Source organism: Sceloporus occidentalis, unplaced genomic scaffold (assembly GCF_023333645.1).
Source record: "Sceloporus occidentalis isolate IW3139 unplaced genomic scaffold, rSceOcc1.0.p SCAF_2, whole genome shotgun sequence".
Lineage (NCBI taxonomy): Eukaryota > Metazoa > Chordata > Lepidosauria > Squamata > Phrynosomatidae > Sceloporus > Sceloporus occidentalis.
The window spans coordinates 49282690-49299453 of NW_028316982.1; the positions used below are offsets into that span (position 1 = coordinate 49282690).

A 16764-nucleotide genomic window follows, 5' to 3' on the forward strand; every position below is an offset into this window, starting at 1 on the left:
ATCATTTATTCTTCATGCAGATTTTCCAAAAAGTTCTACCCCTACCATGCTCTGGAAAGCATGAGGCTATGGTACAGAATTTTGCACACAAAAAAATTGTATTATAATTCAAGTGGAGCCTAAGTCCCTTAACAGCACCAGATCCTATCTGATCTTGGAAGCAAAGCAGGGTCAGCTTTGGTTTTTACTTAGATGGAGACTGCCAATGAATGCCAGGTGCTGTAGACTATGGGGCTATACAGACCACCCCAAAGGGACGGTCTGCAGCTGCCCCTTTACTGGCTGGATCGGGGCCATGGCCACCTCATGCCGTGGCTCTGATCCGGCCTCCACAGAGCACAAAAAGGAGCTTCAAAGAGCGGCTCTTTTTTGCACCCACCAAGGGGCGCAGCTTTATAATACCCCATTGGTGTTGCATCATGTGGATGCAGCACCAGAAGGGCATCATGATGGTGCATGCTATGTGGACCGGTGCACGCCAAAATGGCACCCTGGGGGCAGGGTTAGGGCATCTATTGTGCAGACACTGTATCCTAACTGCCCACAGGCTGGCACAAAGTATTGGGACTCAATTTCAGAGGTACCACCTCTGAGGATTCCTTGCCTATGAAAACCCTGTGAAATTCATGGGGTACTACAAGTCAACAGACAACTTGAATGCATATGGGCGCACCCATGCACACAACGCACACACACCTACTTACCATAACTAGCTGGTCAGTATAGCCACTGTTCATGTTTGCTTTAGGAACCTAGGAGCTATTTTCCAAAAGGTAACTTTTCCAAGCACTGATGGTGGCTTTCTGGTTGTTACAAAACTCATCCTTGTGGTCACACTGAGCATGAGATCTTATCCACATATCTTGCCACTATCCAGACATGTACAATACTTTGGTTCATGTTGGTTTTGACTGATCCATATGATAGGGACCAGACTGTCAGTGAGACCAGCATCCATTGTGATTTATGCTGTCTGACGAATTAGCTGCCATTTTATTAGTACTGAGGAGTTATGGGGGGAAAGTACAATTGTTTTTCCAGGTTACTTTTTGTCCTACTAGCTGAAAGGCTGTGTTTATCTGGTTATAAACAAGGAAAGTTTTGCCTTCATATCTGTAGATGGATTTTAAAAACACACCAGTCTATCTTCATTTTAGATTTAAAAAAAAAAGAAAATCTTAATTCTTATCACGTTGTGGTTTGATTTCATAAAAATGTCTATTCCCTTTGGAATTCTGCTTTGAATCTTTCATTCAGTGGATATAGGCCAATGAAAGGAGCATGTGCAAAAGGTAGAAAATTATGCATGTGCATAAGGCAGAAAGTCCCAGCAGACTGGAGGAGGGCAAACATCCTCATCTTCAAAAAGGGGGGAAAAAGAGGATCCCAACAATTATTGTCCAGTTAGTCTGACATCAAGAGCAGGAAAGATTCTAGAGCTGATCATAAAACAGAGAGTCTGTGAATATCCATAAGGCAATGCCATAAGCACAAAAAGTCAACATGGGTTTCATAGAAAGAAGTCATGCCAGACAAATCTGATCTCTTTTTTTGCTAAAATTACCATCTTGGTAGATGAAGGGAATACTGTGGATATAGCATATCTTGATTTCAGTAAGGCCTTTGACAAGGTTCCCCATGATATTCTTGCAAACAAGTTCATAAAATGTGGGCTAGACAAGGCAACTGTTACATGAATTTGTAATTGGTTGTCTGGCCGAACACAAAGGGTGCTCAACAATGGTTCCTTTTCATCCTGGAGAGAAGTGACTAGTGGAATGCCACAGGGTTCTGTCCTGGGCCCAGTGTTATTCAACAACTTTATCAGTGACTTGGGTGACAGAATTAGGGACATATTTATCAAATTTACAGATGACACCAAATTAGGAGGAGTAGCTAACACCCCAGAGGACAGGATCAAAATTCAGAATGACCTGAATAAACTGGAAAGCTGGGCCGAAGCTAACAAAATGAATTCCAGCACAGAGAAAAGTAAGGTACTGCACTTAGGGCAGAAAAATAAAATGCATATATATAGGATGGGTGAAACCTGGCTTAAGGAGACTACATTCGAAAGGGATCTAGGAGTCCAAGTAAACCACAAGTTGAACATGAGTCAACAGTGTGATGAGGCAGCTAAAAAGGCCAATGCAATTTTAGGCTGCATCAATAGAAGTATAGTATCTAGATCAAGGGAAGTAATAGTGCCACTATATTCTGCTTTGGTCAGTCCTCACCTGGAATACTATGTCCAGTTCTGGGCACCACAATTCAAAAAGGATGTTGAGAAATTGGAGCATGTCCAAAGGAGGGCGACTAAAATAGTGAAGGGTCTGGAAACCATGCCCTTTGAGGACCACCTTAGGGAGCTGGGGATGTTTAGCCTGGAGAAGAGAAGGTTAAGAGGTGATATGATAGCCCTGTCTAAATATTTGAAGGGATGTCATATTGAAGAGGGAGCAAGCTTGTTTTCTACTGCTCCAGAGAACGGGACCCGGAACAATGAACGCAAGGTACAGGAAAAGAGATTCCACCTCAACATTAGGAAGAACCTCCTGACAGTAAGGGCTGTTTGACAGTGGAACACACTCCCTCGGAGTCTCCCTCCTTGGAAGTTTTTAAACAGAGGCTGGATGGCCGTCTGTTCGGGATGCTTTGATTGAGAGTTCCTGCATGGCAGGGGAGTTGGACTGGATGGCCCTTGTGGTCTCTTTCAACTCTATGATTCTATGATTCTAAGTATATGCTTTATCTGTGCATGTCTGCTAATGCAATAGGCTAATTTAGTCCACTCACAGGTAAAACATTTCAATGCTACAAGTGTCTTAGCTCCAGCAATCTGTTAGGATCATGATTTAAAAGATGGAATATCTGACTCCTAATATAAATGCCTGAGTTTTGAAAGACACGTGAACCTAAAAACCACATGGGACTGAATTTAGGCCCTGTGCACACCAGCAGTTTGGGCCGGCTTGGGGCCAGAGTCTGGGCGTAGCGTCTATATGACACATACCCTGGCTCCACCTCCAGGGTGGCATGACGCCACATGCTGCATCACATGGCATGCAGTGTCATGATACTCCTCCAGCACTATGTCTGCACTACACAGCGCTGAAGGAGCTTTTTGCAGCTCCTTTTAATGCCCTGGAAAGGCCAGATCAGGGCCATGGCATCAATTGCAGCGGCCCCAATCTGGCTGTAAAAGGGGTGGCTGGAGGCCACCTCTTTGGGGCTGTGTGTACAGCCCCTTAGTTAGGCACAGATTGTTCCATTTGAGCCTGAAGGGTTGTGTTCAAAGACTACTTCAATTACAGATCCATGACAGGGCTTTGAGTAAATGACTCTCTTGGCCTCCTTCAAGTGTCGACTGGATACAGCAGAATAATGTAAAGATTTTAGATTCTAGACGTGTTATGTTTTGGAGTACAGCTCCTAGAAAAACCCAGTGGGTATGGCCATTGGAAAACTCTGAGAACTGTAGCCCCCAAAAAGTAACATTTGCAAGCTTTGAAAGATTGTAAAGTGGTATTGTTTTGGAAAACATAAAACAAAACTAGTTCAATAATATGGCTGGTTTGATAAAGTGAGGTCTAACCATTTCTAAAGTGCTGGAAGTCTCTCCTTGTGGCTCCAGGGTCTGCCCCTTTCTTTCCTGTTCCACATATTTTTCTGGAAAGATCCATCCCAGTGTTTCTTCCCTATCCACCATCCTGACTCTGACCAAGCAATAAAACAGAAAGCATAGAATGGGGAAAAATGCAAATTTCTGCATAAGTTTTTTGTAATTTGAGCAAAAGGATGGAAATTAAGAAAATATGTGCAAAGATATGTGATTTATTACAGCTACAGAATTTAATTATTTTCTAGCAGAGAGCTTCAGACCTCATGAATTCATGTTATTCCCTAGGGATTCCATCTCAACTGGGACTAGGCCCAAGTTCCTTAGTATGCTTAGTTCATTTAGCTAAGGCAAGGGCCCAGTTTGTTTGCCCAGCATGAAAACTATCAGGATATCCCAGCTCCATTTAGCAGAATCAAATGAACCAATCTAGCTCAGCTTGACCCCAGTTTGACTTCCAAGACATATGTTTAGCAATATTCAAGGGCAGTTCAGCCCTTTCTCTGTCATGTGCTATTTATTGCTCAAAAGCATGCCTCTTGTAAAAATGCATAAATATTTATACTGTACCAGAATAATTAAAAAAACATGGGCTGTCACAATAATCATAGCATCAGATCATCCAGCGGTCTTTCTGACAAATGGAGAAATCAGTTCATTCTTTCTGGGCTGCATAAAATCTAAGGCATTCCTTGCTTTGTTGTCTTGTCCCACCAAGATTCTGGAGTTTATTGTTGGCATGCAGTAACCAAAGCAAGAATCTACAGTAAATAACAACCTCTTTCCATTAACACTTTTCCAGCACTTTCTTGTTCAACTTTACTCAGAATTAAATGCTGATGCAGCCTTACCGATAAAGTCTTGTGCATGTTTAATGAAAATATCATCATAGAATCATAGAGTTGGAAGAGACCACAAGGGCCATCCAGTCCAAACCTCTGCCATGCAGGACCTCGCAATCAAAGCATCCCCAACAGATGGCCATCCAGCATCTGTTTAAAAGCCTCCAAAGGAGGGGACTCCACAACACTCTGAGGGACTGTGTTCCACTGTTGAACATCTCTTACCTTCAGGAATTTCTTCCTAATGTTTAGGTGGAATCTAAACATTTTTGAAACCTTTGATCCATATCATAGGAGTTTATCACACTACTTACCTTCCGTTCTGCTCTCATTGCCCCTGCATCATGGAAGCATTCTTGTAATTGTTTTTAAAAAGGCCCTTTTTAATAACGATTTAATCTGTTATTAAAAAAGGGCCCCTTTTTAAACAATTATGAGAACGCTGCCAAAACGAAAACGGAAGCGTTCCCCTTTAAAAGCGCCATCTGCGATCCCACCAGGAAGCTCCTGTCACAGATTGGTGATGCTGAGGCAACGGGAGCAGAGCAGAAGGTAAGTAGTGTGATAAACTTCATAGTCTCTGGAGCAGCAAAAAACAAGCTTACTCCATCTTCAATATGACCCTCATTGCTCAGTGTGGCTTACAGTGAGGAAAATTTGCATAAAGCTGCCATGTAGAGGAAAAGTTAATTGCTGCATTGAAAATATTTCCATAACACATACTGCCTCAGGCAGGCCGTGGTCTTAGGGAGAGAATAAATGATAAAATAAGAGTATGCATTCAATTATTTTCACAACTTGGAAATTTTATTGGTTTGGACTACAGCTTCACAAATCTCCCATCCTGAAGATTCAGAAAATTGTAGTCCAAACTGGTAACATTTCCACCCAAGTGAAAATACCCAATCTCAGATCATCACCTGCCTCATTTCCAAAAGTGAGAGGACTCAAAGAAAGGCCTCCAATGATTCGTGTAATTTATAACCTACTCTGTTGAATATAGTTATTTTCTTACAGATAGACCGTATAGTTGTTTTTAAGTCTATTTGTTGTGCGCTGAAGCTGAGTAGATTTTGGTTCTATGAAACTGAATAGATTTTGCAACATTTTTAAAGAATTAAAAAATAACTACATGCAGAAAAGGTATATGCGGTCTTATCTCTACATGTATTTTGCCATTTTCCCTGGAAACAATCCATAGGAATCACAGTTCATATCTCTTGTTCCCAGGATGATCTAAGAATTCAAGTAATGAATCTGAGCCAGCAGCTGAATGAAATGGAGTCTGACCATGACCGGACAAAGAATCGTATCACACAACTCCAGAAGTTCTTGGCAGACTGCGAGGAAGGCCAGTTCTCTTCCCCTTACTTTCTTTATTCTCCATAGTGTTTCCTCTCCCTGGATGCCTGTATTTCCTCTCATGTTAATATGTCATTTTGTTGAGGCAGAAATGGGAACAAGCCATAGCGTATTATCACACAGAGGCATTTATGTGGGCAAAACATTGCAGAACTGTTTCATAGAATCATAGAATCATAGAATCATAGAATCGTAGAGTTGGAAGAGACCACTAGGGCCATCCAGTCCAACCCCCTGCCATGCAGGAAATCCAGATCAAAGCATCCCTGACAGATGGCCATCCAGCCTCTGTTTAAAGACCTCCAAGGAAGGAGACTCTATCACCTTCCGAGGAAGTGCATTCCACTGCCGAACAGCCCTTACTGTCAGGAAGTTCCTCCTAATGTTCAGGTGGAATCTCTTTTCCTGTAGCTTGCATCCATTGTTCCGGGTCCTGTTCTCTGGAGCAGCAGAAAACAAGCTTGCTCCCTCCTCAATATGACATCCTTTCAAATATTTAAACAGGGCTATCATATCACCTCTTAACCTTCTTTTTTCCAGGCTAAACATACCCAGCTCCCTAAGTCGTTCCTCATAGGGCATGGTCTCCAGACCCTTCACCATTTTTGTCGCCCTCCTTTGGACACGCTCCAGTTTCTCAATGTCCTTTTTGAATTGTGGCGCCCAGAACTGGACACAATATTCTAGGTGGGGCCTGACCAAAGCAGAATACAGTGGCACTATTACTTCTCTTGATCTAGACACTATACTTCTATTGATGCAGCCTAAAATAGCATTGGCCTTTTTAGCTGCCGCATCACACTTCAGAAGTGCCGCATCACACATCAGAAGTGCGAACATAATTAAACATAATTAAAACATAATTGAGGCTTCTCACTTTCCTTCCATCAATGAAACGTTCGCGGAGAAGCTAGGAGAAGCCATTTTTTGAATAACGGGATATCCCATTATTCAAAAAATGGCTTCTCCACGAATGCTTCATTGACGGAAGGAAAGCGGGAAGCCTCAATTACATTTTAGAAGCACAACAGACAATCCCACCTTCGTGCTTCTGAAACAGTTCTGCAACATTTCTCCAACGTAAGAGCCTCCGTGTGACAAGGTCCATAATAGATGTAATTAAGACTTTTTGAAAATGAAATGATTTTAGAAGCTTCTATTTGAAATGGCATAGCAAGAGGATGAGGGCTATTTAACACTTTCCTCATATCCAAACCACATTTTCTAAGGTGCCTTTTCCACTATAAGGTTCAGATGAGTGTTTACCCATAAATATGTACCTGAAAGAAAAGCACGTTGATGAAGAGAGGAAAAGCATTCAATATCCCTTGCCTTTATTGCCTGTTCTCTCAACCTGGGACCCATTCACACTACACAATTATAGAGCTATTATTCCACTTTAAATGCCATAGTTCCATCCACTGGAATCCTGAGATTTTCAGTTTAAGAATGGGCTTTTAAAATTCTCATTCAAAGATCTTTTCTAGTACCTCACAAGCTCTGGTTCCTGACAGTGAGGGTTGTCCAACAGTGGAACACTCCCTTGGAGTGTGGTGGAGTCTGTCAGGGGTGCTTTGATTGTGAGTTCCTGCATGGCAGGGGGTTGGACTGGATGGCCCTTGTGGTCTCTCCAAATCCATAGAGTTTATCACATGAAGGAGATTGGGAGTTTATCCTGTGAATATCCTGGAAAAATCATGTAATTACGCAAAACGATTTCACACACAAAACTCTCCATTTTTACTTTCAAGATTTCAGCAACAATGCATTTCCAATATCACTTTATCTGTGCAATTGTGTGTAATAATCATTTGTGCAATTACCATTGCCACTTTATTCGCGGGATGCTTTAAATGTGCTTTAATCTCTCTTTAATGCCAGAATTAGCCCGATTGTGATAAACTCCTATGATTCTAGGATTCAATAGAATATGGCAGTTAAAGTGGAATAATAACACTATAATTGTGTATTTTGAATGAGCTCCTGGCAGCTTTCAAAAACAATTTTTCATTCTGAAAAAAATATTTGGGCTTTGTTACATGTATTTGCATTTCATATCACTCTTAGGCATATAAAATGCCAATTCAGTTTCCTTTAAATAAATAGATAAGAGAGGTTGGAGGAGCAGATAACATTATATTTCCTGTTAGGGTTTTTATTTCCTTTCAGAAGTAACCTCTTTGACAAATAGATCTTTCATTAAGCTCAAGGTTCTTTATAGCTTTTCTCTGCTTGTTGAATGGCATTCTGTAAGTGGGACTTCTTTGATGAGCTTAACTGGTAATTTCCAGAATATGACTTTTTTAACAGATTAATATAGTAATGAAACAAGAGTGCATGGATCAATGCTTTCTCTGCATAGCCACTTCACCTGTACTTTTCCTTTTTGAAAAAGGAAGTCTTTTCTTTCCCCTCCAGGCAAGCGAGGAGCAGATGGGCGTCTGAGCAGTGCCCAGGCAGCCATAATGCTTCAAGAGGAGGCCATTCGGAAAGCAGAAAGGGAGCGACAGGCCTTCTCAGAGCAGACGGCAACCCTGGAACGCAACTTGCATATTTGTCAGGAGAAGAACAGAGAACTGCAGGTGAACACAAGCATTCCTACTTGTTACATGGCAGCAAAATCAGGCTTGCCATGGACAATACACAACAGCAAGAAGCCTTTGCCCTTTGATGAGTATACCTGTATGATACACCATTTCAAATACTTTTACCTCATTTCAAATTTCATGTTTGAGGTGTACTTTTTTTTAATAACAGATTTTTAAATATACAAAAATGGATAATATTTAAAGCAGTCCCAGGGGCACTGGATGGCAAAAGAATCTATGAAAAACCACTAACATAAAATAAGAATTTAAGTATTCATGATATTCTAGCAAAAGATGCCATCCTAAGAAATATGTGGTGTTAAACTCAGTGGGAGTTCAAACCGAATGAACAGGAATGGGTTTTACTTCTTTCTTTTGCACTTTTTCAGACAAAACTTCTTGTCTTTGGGGGCTGAAATGTTTGTAAGAACTAAAGAGACTTTGCAAAGAGCTGGCTTGTGGGACAGCTTTAAAAAGAAGCTTGAAAGTTCATCTTGTTTTAAGGGTAGTTTGCCATGGTACAGCAACAAATGTGGAGGGAGGGAACAGCCTCTGGTAGGTGTGATGAATGGCAATGTGATAGTCTTCCAAAGCTGTGACATTTGTAGTTTGGGTCAGCTTCCCATCTTATGCAGAAAATCAGTGACATTCGTGTGATTCAACCTTCCAAATCAGGTTGTTCTTCTGCAGATGCCTTGCCTAGTTCACATAATTTTACAGGAGGTTCCAATGATACTATATTCAATTTGAAAGCCTAACAAGTTTTCCTGCCACTTCCTCCATCTTATTTATCACCAGAAAAAGTGTGGTGAGGAAGAAACAGTAGGATAGCTGCACAGTGCATTTTGATTGGACCTGTCTGGTTGCATCCTAGGTTTAAGACATACACACCCTAACCCCCAAACCTCCTTTATTCCAAAAAGAGATGTATGCAAATAAATGTCAGGGGAAAAACAAGAGGAAAAACACTGGTTGGTTTTTATTTATTTTTTTCAGGAGGGCTTTCTGCCCAGCAATTTAAATAATGTTTTCATTCCAGCTGGTTAGCAAGGGTCTGGCTGTATTACTGCTTAAGCTAACACGAACTGTTTGGGTGGGGCTCCATCTTGTGTACATTATCACCTGTCTCAAGAGAAACATTGATTCTTTCCATTTTTCTGTTGCTACCATGAGGCTGTGATGTGGTAAGTTTCCATGTAAATGGTTTCTGTAACTCACATGGTAATTTTGTCAAGGTGTAAGGTGAAGTGCTGTTAGCTGGATGACGAGCCTGATGATATGGGAAGAGAGTGCCAGAGTTAGGACCATCTTGGTTGAAGAATGATAAATCAGCACAGCTTCTGACTCTGGCTGGTAAATGGTACTAAAACAGAATCTGTAGACCTTAAGTGTAACTGAGTGCATCTTCCTTTTACTTTATACCTCTGTTGCTGTTTTTTCAGCTCTCAAATCATGATTCACATTTGCTGGTTGGACTAACATATGTAGAAAACCTGTCTTCTGTCAGTGTTCTTCTTGACACCACTGTTGAAAAGAAGCATATTTTTACTACCCATCCTTGTCCAAATTGAGCATGGCTGACAGTTAATTTTTGACTAATCCCCAAAGAGTTCTTCCATATGATAGCTTACCCTGCAGGAATATAGTTAAAGTGGCACTGGGAGCATTGATGATGTTCTTCCCCTGAGAACCATCTGGAAGTGCCCTCTTTCCAGTCACTGTTGGGTTGTTGAGTGAAGTGCAGTCTTAATCCCAACTCAAATGTATGTGACTGGTCAGTTACCACTTACATAAAGTCTCACAAATTAGCCGATAAAACACACACACACACACACACACACACACACACATCAAAGAGAGAACACTTCTTCATACAAAAAATATTCATAAAATTAGCAGTGATCACCATTTTATACACACACACACACACACACACACACACACATACATACACTACCTGATAGCTATTAAATTATTTAAATAACCACTTAAATTATTAAATCATTATTAAACTATATATTGGATAGCAGCTTTCATTTACATGGGACAATAAATATAAAAATGAAGTGGTAATCATGATATTAACTTGTTCCTTTTGGAGACATAATAATGTTGTTGTGTGCCTTCAAGTTGTTTCTGACTTACGATGACCCTAAGACCCTATCATGGGATTTTCTGGGGCTGAGAATGAAAATAAAGTATAAGGATAAATACTATCTGCCTTTAGAAAATACCGTGCACCCTTGATATGTGCTGGGGTTTGGTTCCAGGACACACACACACCCATGGATGCCATAATCTGTGGGTACTCAAAGCCCATTAAATACAGTGACCTAGTGAAATGGTGTCCCTTATATAAAATAGCAAAAGCAAGGTTTGCTTTTTGGAATATTTTCAAGCCATGGACGATTGAATGCATGTATAAAGATTAAGTGGATATGGAGGGCCAACTGTATAACAAACTTTTTCAGTAAAACTGTTCTCAGACATCTAAATTCCATTAACATATAGAAAGTGGTAACTTTAATTGTGACTGCAACATGCCAAATTCTTTAAAATCCACTCTAATAAAGTGGGGGAGAGAGTAATGCTTTCTCTACTAAGAAGCGGCAGAAGTTTTTGCAGTCCTGTTAACTGATTGCGTGTTCCATACTAGTACTTTCTATGTATCCAACAAAAATATCAAGGGATCAATAGATAATTTGTAACCAGCTACTTGATCAGTTATTAGAACAAAGAATGAAAATTACTTAATTTTATTATAATTGTAGAATATGTGCATATAAGCATAATCACTCTTGGGTCCTCATATCTCATGTTGTAAAAAAGAGCTGGAATGTTTTTTTTAAAAAGCCAATAGGAAGAAAATTAACTCATTAGAGATGTGGTGCTGTAGAAAAGTGCTGAGAATACCATGGGCTGCCAGGAAGACAAGCAAATGGGTTCTAGAACAGTTCAAGCCCGAACTCTCTCTGTAAGCCTAAACTGAGTCTGTTCAACTTTTGCCTCATCATGAGGAAAAATGAATCATTAGAAAAGACAATGATGCTAGGAAAAGTGAAAGGCAGTAGAAAGAGAGGAAGATCACATGTCAAGATTGGACTCGATCAGGGAGGACACGGGCCTGGGCTTACAGGACCTGAGCAGAGAGTTTGAAAACAGAGGGAAACAGAGCCACCGTGAGTTGAAGTTGACTCAAGAGCAGTTAAACACACACACACACACACACTAGCAACAGCGTAAACTTTTAAATCATTTTGTTTTAAATTCATTACAGCTATGTCCTTCCTAACATTATTTTCTAGCCATTTCCAAACTTCAGTTAATAAAGACATTCTCAACTTACTTTCATAGTTTTATTGTGAAATTAATGACTGTGTGTTTTGTATATCTTTTATTATTGCATAGATCTTTCCAGTATTACTGTTATTCAATAACCTAGATAGAATTCTTCAGTTCATAGTAATGTTTTTCCACCCATGTTACTGTAGAAATCCTGCCATTCCTGTTGACTAAGGTAGGGCAGTGCTCTAAGTGTTAGATTAGGATTCTGGGAGAAAAAGCATTTGAATCCCTTGCTTTGCTGTGGAAACCCACTGGGTGGCCTTGGGCAAGTTACACTCTCTCGGCTTACAGGAAGGCAATGGCAAACCTCTTCTGAAGAAATCTTGCCCAGAAAACCCCATGATAGAGTCACCATAAATCAGAAATGACTTGAAGACACACAATAACATCATTAATTGAGAAAAATATTTTTGGAAGTACATTCACTTTAACTATATATTATCCTCTCCGTCCAGGAAAGAAATATATTAGATGAACTATAAAAGTCAACTAAATCAATGACACTTCTTTTATTATTCACTTCCATTATTACTTCTATATCTTTGGCTGATGATAGCCCCAGATAATTAATGCTGTAAGTTTTCCATTACATGTTTCTTTGCCTTGCTAGCTTATCTTTAGTTAGATTTGTCACATTAATTCCATCTGGACAGATTTTGCAAAGTTTACTTCATATCCTGACACAAATATATTTGGCTTGTTCAGTGTGCGTACCACCATGCTTCTGTAAATACTACCAAGCAGGTCATCTACATACATTACAGCTTCAGATATTTGAAAATCCATCTACAATCCTTTGATATATATTTGTTTTTTGGAGCAGTTCCATACAGATACAGAGGTTAAAGCCATCTTCAGGCATTCTCTTTGCGTGTAAGCTCTATAAATAAGAAGAGTGAGGACAAGCACAATAAATCTGTCCTTTGCCATTCCTGTTGCCCTTTATTTGTAGACAGTGTCTATCAGCAAAGGAGTGTTTCCACTACTTATGGAGGCTCTCTTCCACATTTTAAAACCCTGGAAAATCAGTATTCTAAAATCTCATAGATTACTTCCAAAGAAATAATGGTGAGGTAAGTGAGCATGTTCACCCCACCTCCCTTTCTTGCATGAAGCACTTAAATACAATGAAAATCCTGGAATAGTGTTTTTCTAAAGTGAAAGAAGATGACAGAGCTTAGAAAGTACCAGCAGTTACATATATCACTTGGCCCATATGCAGTCATTGCTTCTTTTAATCCCTCTTTCTGTCTTTTTCACTCCACATTTTTCCTGATGTGTACATTTATCTCTGGAGATTATTGCACTGCCCTCTTCCATCTTTCCCTCCTGACTTAGGTGCTGAAACTTTTTAAGCATGGATTTTATTGTACGCTTCCGTGCCCAGGTCAGAGACATCTTGCACCCAGGCATGGCATCCTGTACTCGATCCGGATGTCTCCCACACTTTTCAAAGAATGGGAAAATCCCATTCTTTCAAAAAGTACCAGAGAAGTCCAGGTCCAGCACAGGATGCCATGACTGGATATGGGATGCTTCTGACCTAGGCACAGAGGCATGCGGTAAAATCCATGCATAAAAGGTTTCAATCAATGCCTAGATTGGGAGAGAAGGACTGAAAAGGGCAGTGTGATAATCTAGTATGATTCATTACTTCTGATTCTTTTACCTCAGACTCTTTGCTTTTACTCATCGTCATGCCCAAGGGGAATGCTTGGTTGTGCTAGCTGGGGAATTCTAGACATTGTGGTGCAAAAATGTAACTTGTCCAAACTCTGTGTAATCCAAACATCTCTAGTGTAGTATTCTTCCCTGCTCTCTAGGGCATATATAGTAAACCTGTGGTATGATTTAGTCTGATTCCAAAAATGCATCCCCACTCGTTTTCTTTCCCATGTTTGGGAGAGGGAGAAATGAGCCAAAACGGAAGTAGCATGTAGTGTTGAAGTCCTTTTTATTGTTTTAGGAGAAAATCAATAAATTGAAAGCCAAAGAGGCCAAGCTAGAGACAGAGAAATGGAAACTAAAGGAAGTCCTGGAGACAGCAGAGAGTCGGGCCACCAAACTGGAGCTGAGTCGGAGGGCTTTGGAAGGAGAAGTGCAGCGATCCCAGCTCAGCCTGACCGAGAGGGATACAGAGATCCACTCTCTAGAAGAGCAGATCAAGGTGCTCCATTGCCAGCTGGGAGATGGGGAAAGCAAAACTGCACTGCTGCAGCAGGAGCTTGATCACCTGACACACTCACTGGCTAGGACAGAGGGCACTGAATGCCACTTAAAAGACCGAGTGCAGAGTCTGTCTCAGGCACTGTCGGATGCTACAGCTAGCTCCTCCTCCCTGCAGGAGAATATCTCCCAACTCCAGAAGGCCCTGAGTGCTGCAGAGCAAGACCGCCGGCTGCTCCAGGTACTAGAATCCAGCTGCATCAGATGTTCAGCCGCCGCTACTTGTTTCTCTGTATCAAAACAGCATATTTTTGTACCAAACTAAACAACATGCACATTATTGTATATAGAATTGTGCTGACTCAGAGGTTAGAAAAGTTACTTATTAGCCTACAACCCCAGAATGATCTGGGAATGCAGGAATATAGACCAAAGGAATAGTTTTCTGCAGACCAACCCCAGGCTAACACTACAAACCTCATGATTTCATTAGCTACCACCTTCCCTCTTATGTTCACCTTGTGTTGCAGATTGGAGGGAGTATTCAAATGCACCATGTGAACAAAAATTGAAGGCCAAAAGTGGCAATCACTATTTTGAATTGTGCCTGTATGCACAGTTGCAGTGTTGCATGTTAATACAGCAATATATCTTGGAAGATTCACCCTCACTAAATGTTGTTGCACCAATATTTTTCTTTCATTTGGATCTATAGAGGTTTCTACCTGTTGTTGTTGTTGATGTTGTTGTTGTTGTTGTTGTGTGCCTTCAAATCTTTTCTGACTTATGGCAATGCTAAGGCAAACCTGTCACAGGGTTTTCTGGGGCTCAGAGTATGTGACTTGCCCAAAGTCAGCCAGTGGGTTTCCATGGCCAAGTGGGGAACTGAACCCTGATCTCCAGTCAGTGTCCAACACTCAAACCAGTACATCATGCTGGGTCAGACCATATTTCCATCCAGTTCCCCACCATAAGATATGTTAGAAACTGAAAACCAATAGAAGGAACTTAGGTGTGTGTGTGTGTGTGTGTGTGTGTGTGTGTGTGTGTGGCTTCAAAGCATTGCAGAAGCTGAGGCTGTCAGTTAGAATCTCTTAGATAAAGGCTGTAGTTAAAATCATTGTAACTATTTTTATTTTATTTTTATTATGGCATTTATACCCTGCCCTTCAGCCCTAATGGCTATCAGAGCGGCTTATTGAAGTGAACTGTCTAGTACCTGTATCCATATTCAGTTAGGTGAGACCATACAACACTGCTTGAAACCATGGCAAATTTTCAGCATTCTGAGCCAGCATAAACTGTTAGAATGTGTTGGAAGATCTTTCTCTCAGTTGCATCATGCCCTTGTCTCTCAACAATCCAGACACAATAGGTAATCCTGAGCCATATGGCTTAATGATCTGATTCAGTATAAGTTCCTGATCTTTTTCTGGATGTGTATCACCACTTTCCAGCACTCTTGCAATTCAGATCCTTTCAACTGGTCTGAAATGTCACTTCAATATAGAAGGGTATGTTGATTTACTGTGTATATCTGGATCACAGAAATTACATTTGGCCAGTAAAAGTCTGTGCTAAATGGAAGTCCATATCTAATGCCATCAAACTATTTTGCTTCTGTGGGTTCTCTCCTTTGCCAGGATCGCTTGGATTCCATGCGGCAGGCATTGTCAGACAGCAAGAGGCAGAATCACAGCTTGACTGACAGAGTTCACTTGCTGCAAGATCAACTAGGTGAGATGGAGCTGCGATACAGAAATCTGGAGGAGCAAGTAGAACATTTTCAAGAAGTGAGTAATGATAACAGTGGGGAATGGCTATAGCCTTAGTGGGGATTCCACATAACATTTGTGTATAATTTTCCTATAATGGCAAAGGATATTCTTGGGTAAGTTGTTTTCTCCTACTCATTTTGATAGGCAAGGCCTTCAACCAAACATCTTGTTCTGTAGCTCCCCCAGAGATGGAAGGTCAGCTTTCCTTCCCTCACTTCTGAGCAGATAGAATTTTACTCTTGTTCAAGTCCAAGAAGGTCAGTGATCTCACAGTGATGGCAATAGATTGGTTGCATCTCCACTATATATTCTGTGGAGCTAGAAGGAAGTGTTCATGAGAACAGAGGCGCAGGTTCTCTTTCCCTTCCTGTTATAGAGGGGTACACTGTGAATCTTGAGTTCACCAGATGGATTAAACAACTTATCACTTTAGAAAGACAAACAGTTCTCTCCCTTTCTCAGAAATCAGGCACAAGGCATGCTTCTTCACATTCTTATTACTATCTCAGTTGACTGTGGAGGTGAGTGACCATTCGCCACCATTTCCCCCTAAATACCAGCCCCAGAAGTCATGATGCCATATTGCACAAATTCTATGCATTGTGCTCAATCCACCATAGTCCAATTTTTGTTATACATGACAAGGCAGGCTACTTAATAGGATTTTTTTGGAATGCTCATCATTTTTTCCTTTCATTTGTAAAGTCTCACAAGTTTGAAAAACACATGCTGACAGTGAAAGCCATCAAACTACCATCTTTACATAGGAGTCACTGAAAAGCACCATATTCAGAAATGCTACTCGAAATTTTTCACTGTGTCTATAAATAGCAGTCAGTTTGGGGTGATTTTTGGACAACCAAAATAAGAAAACCAATTTGTTTGCTGAGAGAAATCAGAATGAAGGGACTTTGTGCCATCCTGGAGGCCTTGACATCTGGCAACTTCATGGCCTCCCTTGCTTTGATGGTGGCATATCTCTAACTCTTCTACAGGAAGTCTTTCTGGTTAGTGTACCAGGGAGGACATTTGCAGTTACAAGCCTTTTAAATTATTCTCATCTC

General features: G+C 40.7%; 1 protein-coding gene across 8 annotated transcripts in view; it reads left to right on the forward strand.

The window, feature by feature from the left end:
- Positions 1-16764, forward strand: part of CROCC2 (ciliary rootlet coiled-coil, rootletin family member 2) — a 137693-nt gene that overhangs the window by 105763 nt on the left and 15166 nt on the right. For 7 of the 8 annotated variants that reach the window (XM_089509291.1, XM_089509295.1, XM_089509296.1 and 4 more), the window contains 4 exons: positions 5692-5812; positions 8242-8405; positions 13723-14163; positions 15566-15715. In XM_089509291.1, coding sequence (XP_089365417.1) covers positions 5692-5812; positions 8242-8405; positions 13723-14163; positions 15566-15715 — 876 coding nt within the window. The remainder of the gene's footprint in view (positions 1-5691; positions 5813-8241; positions 8406-13722; positions 14164-15565; positions 15716-16764) is intronic. The other variant, XM_089509297.1, reaches the window with a different exon arrangement.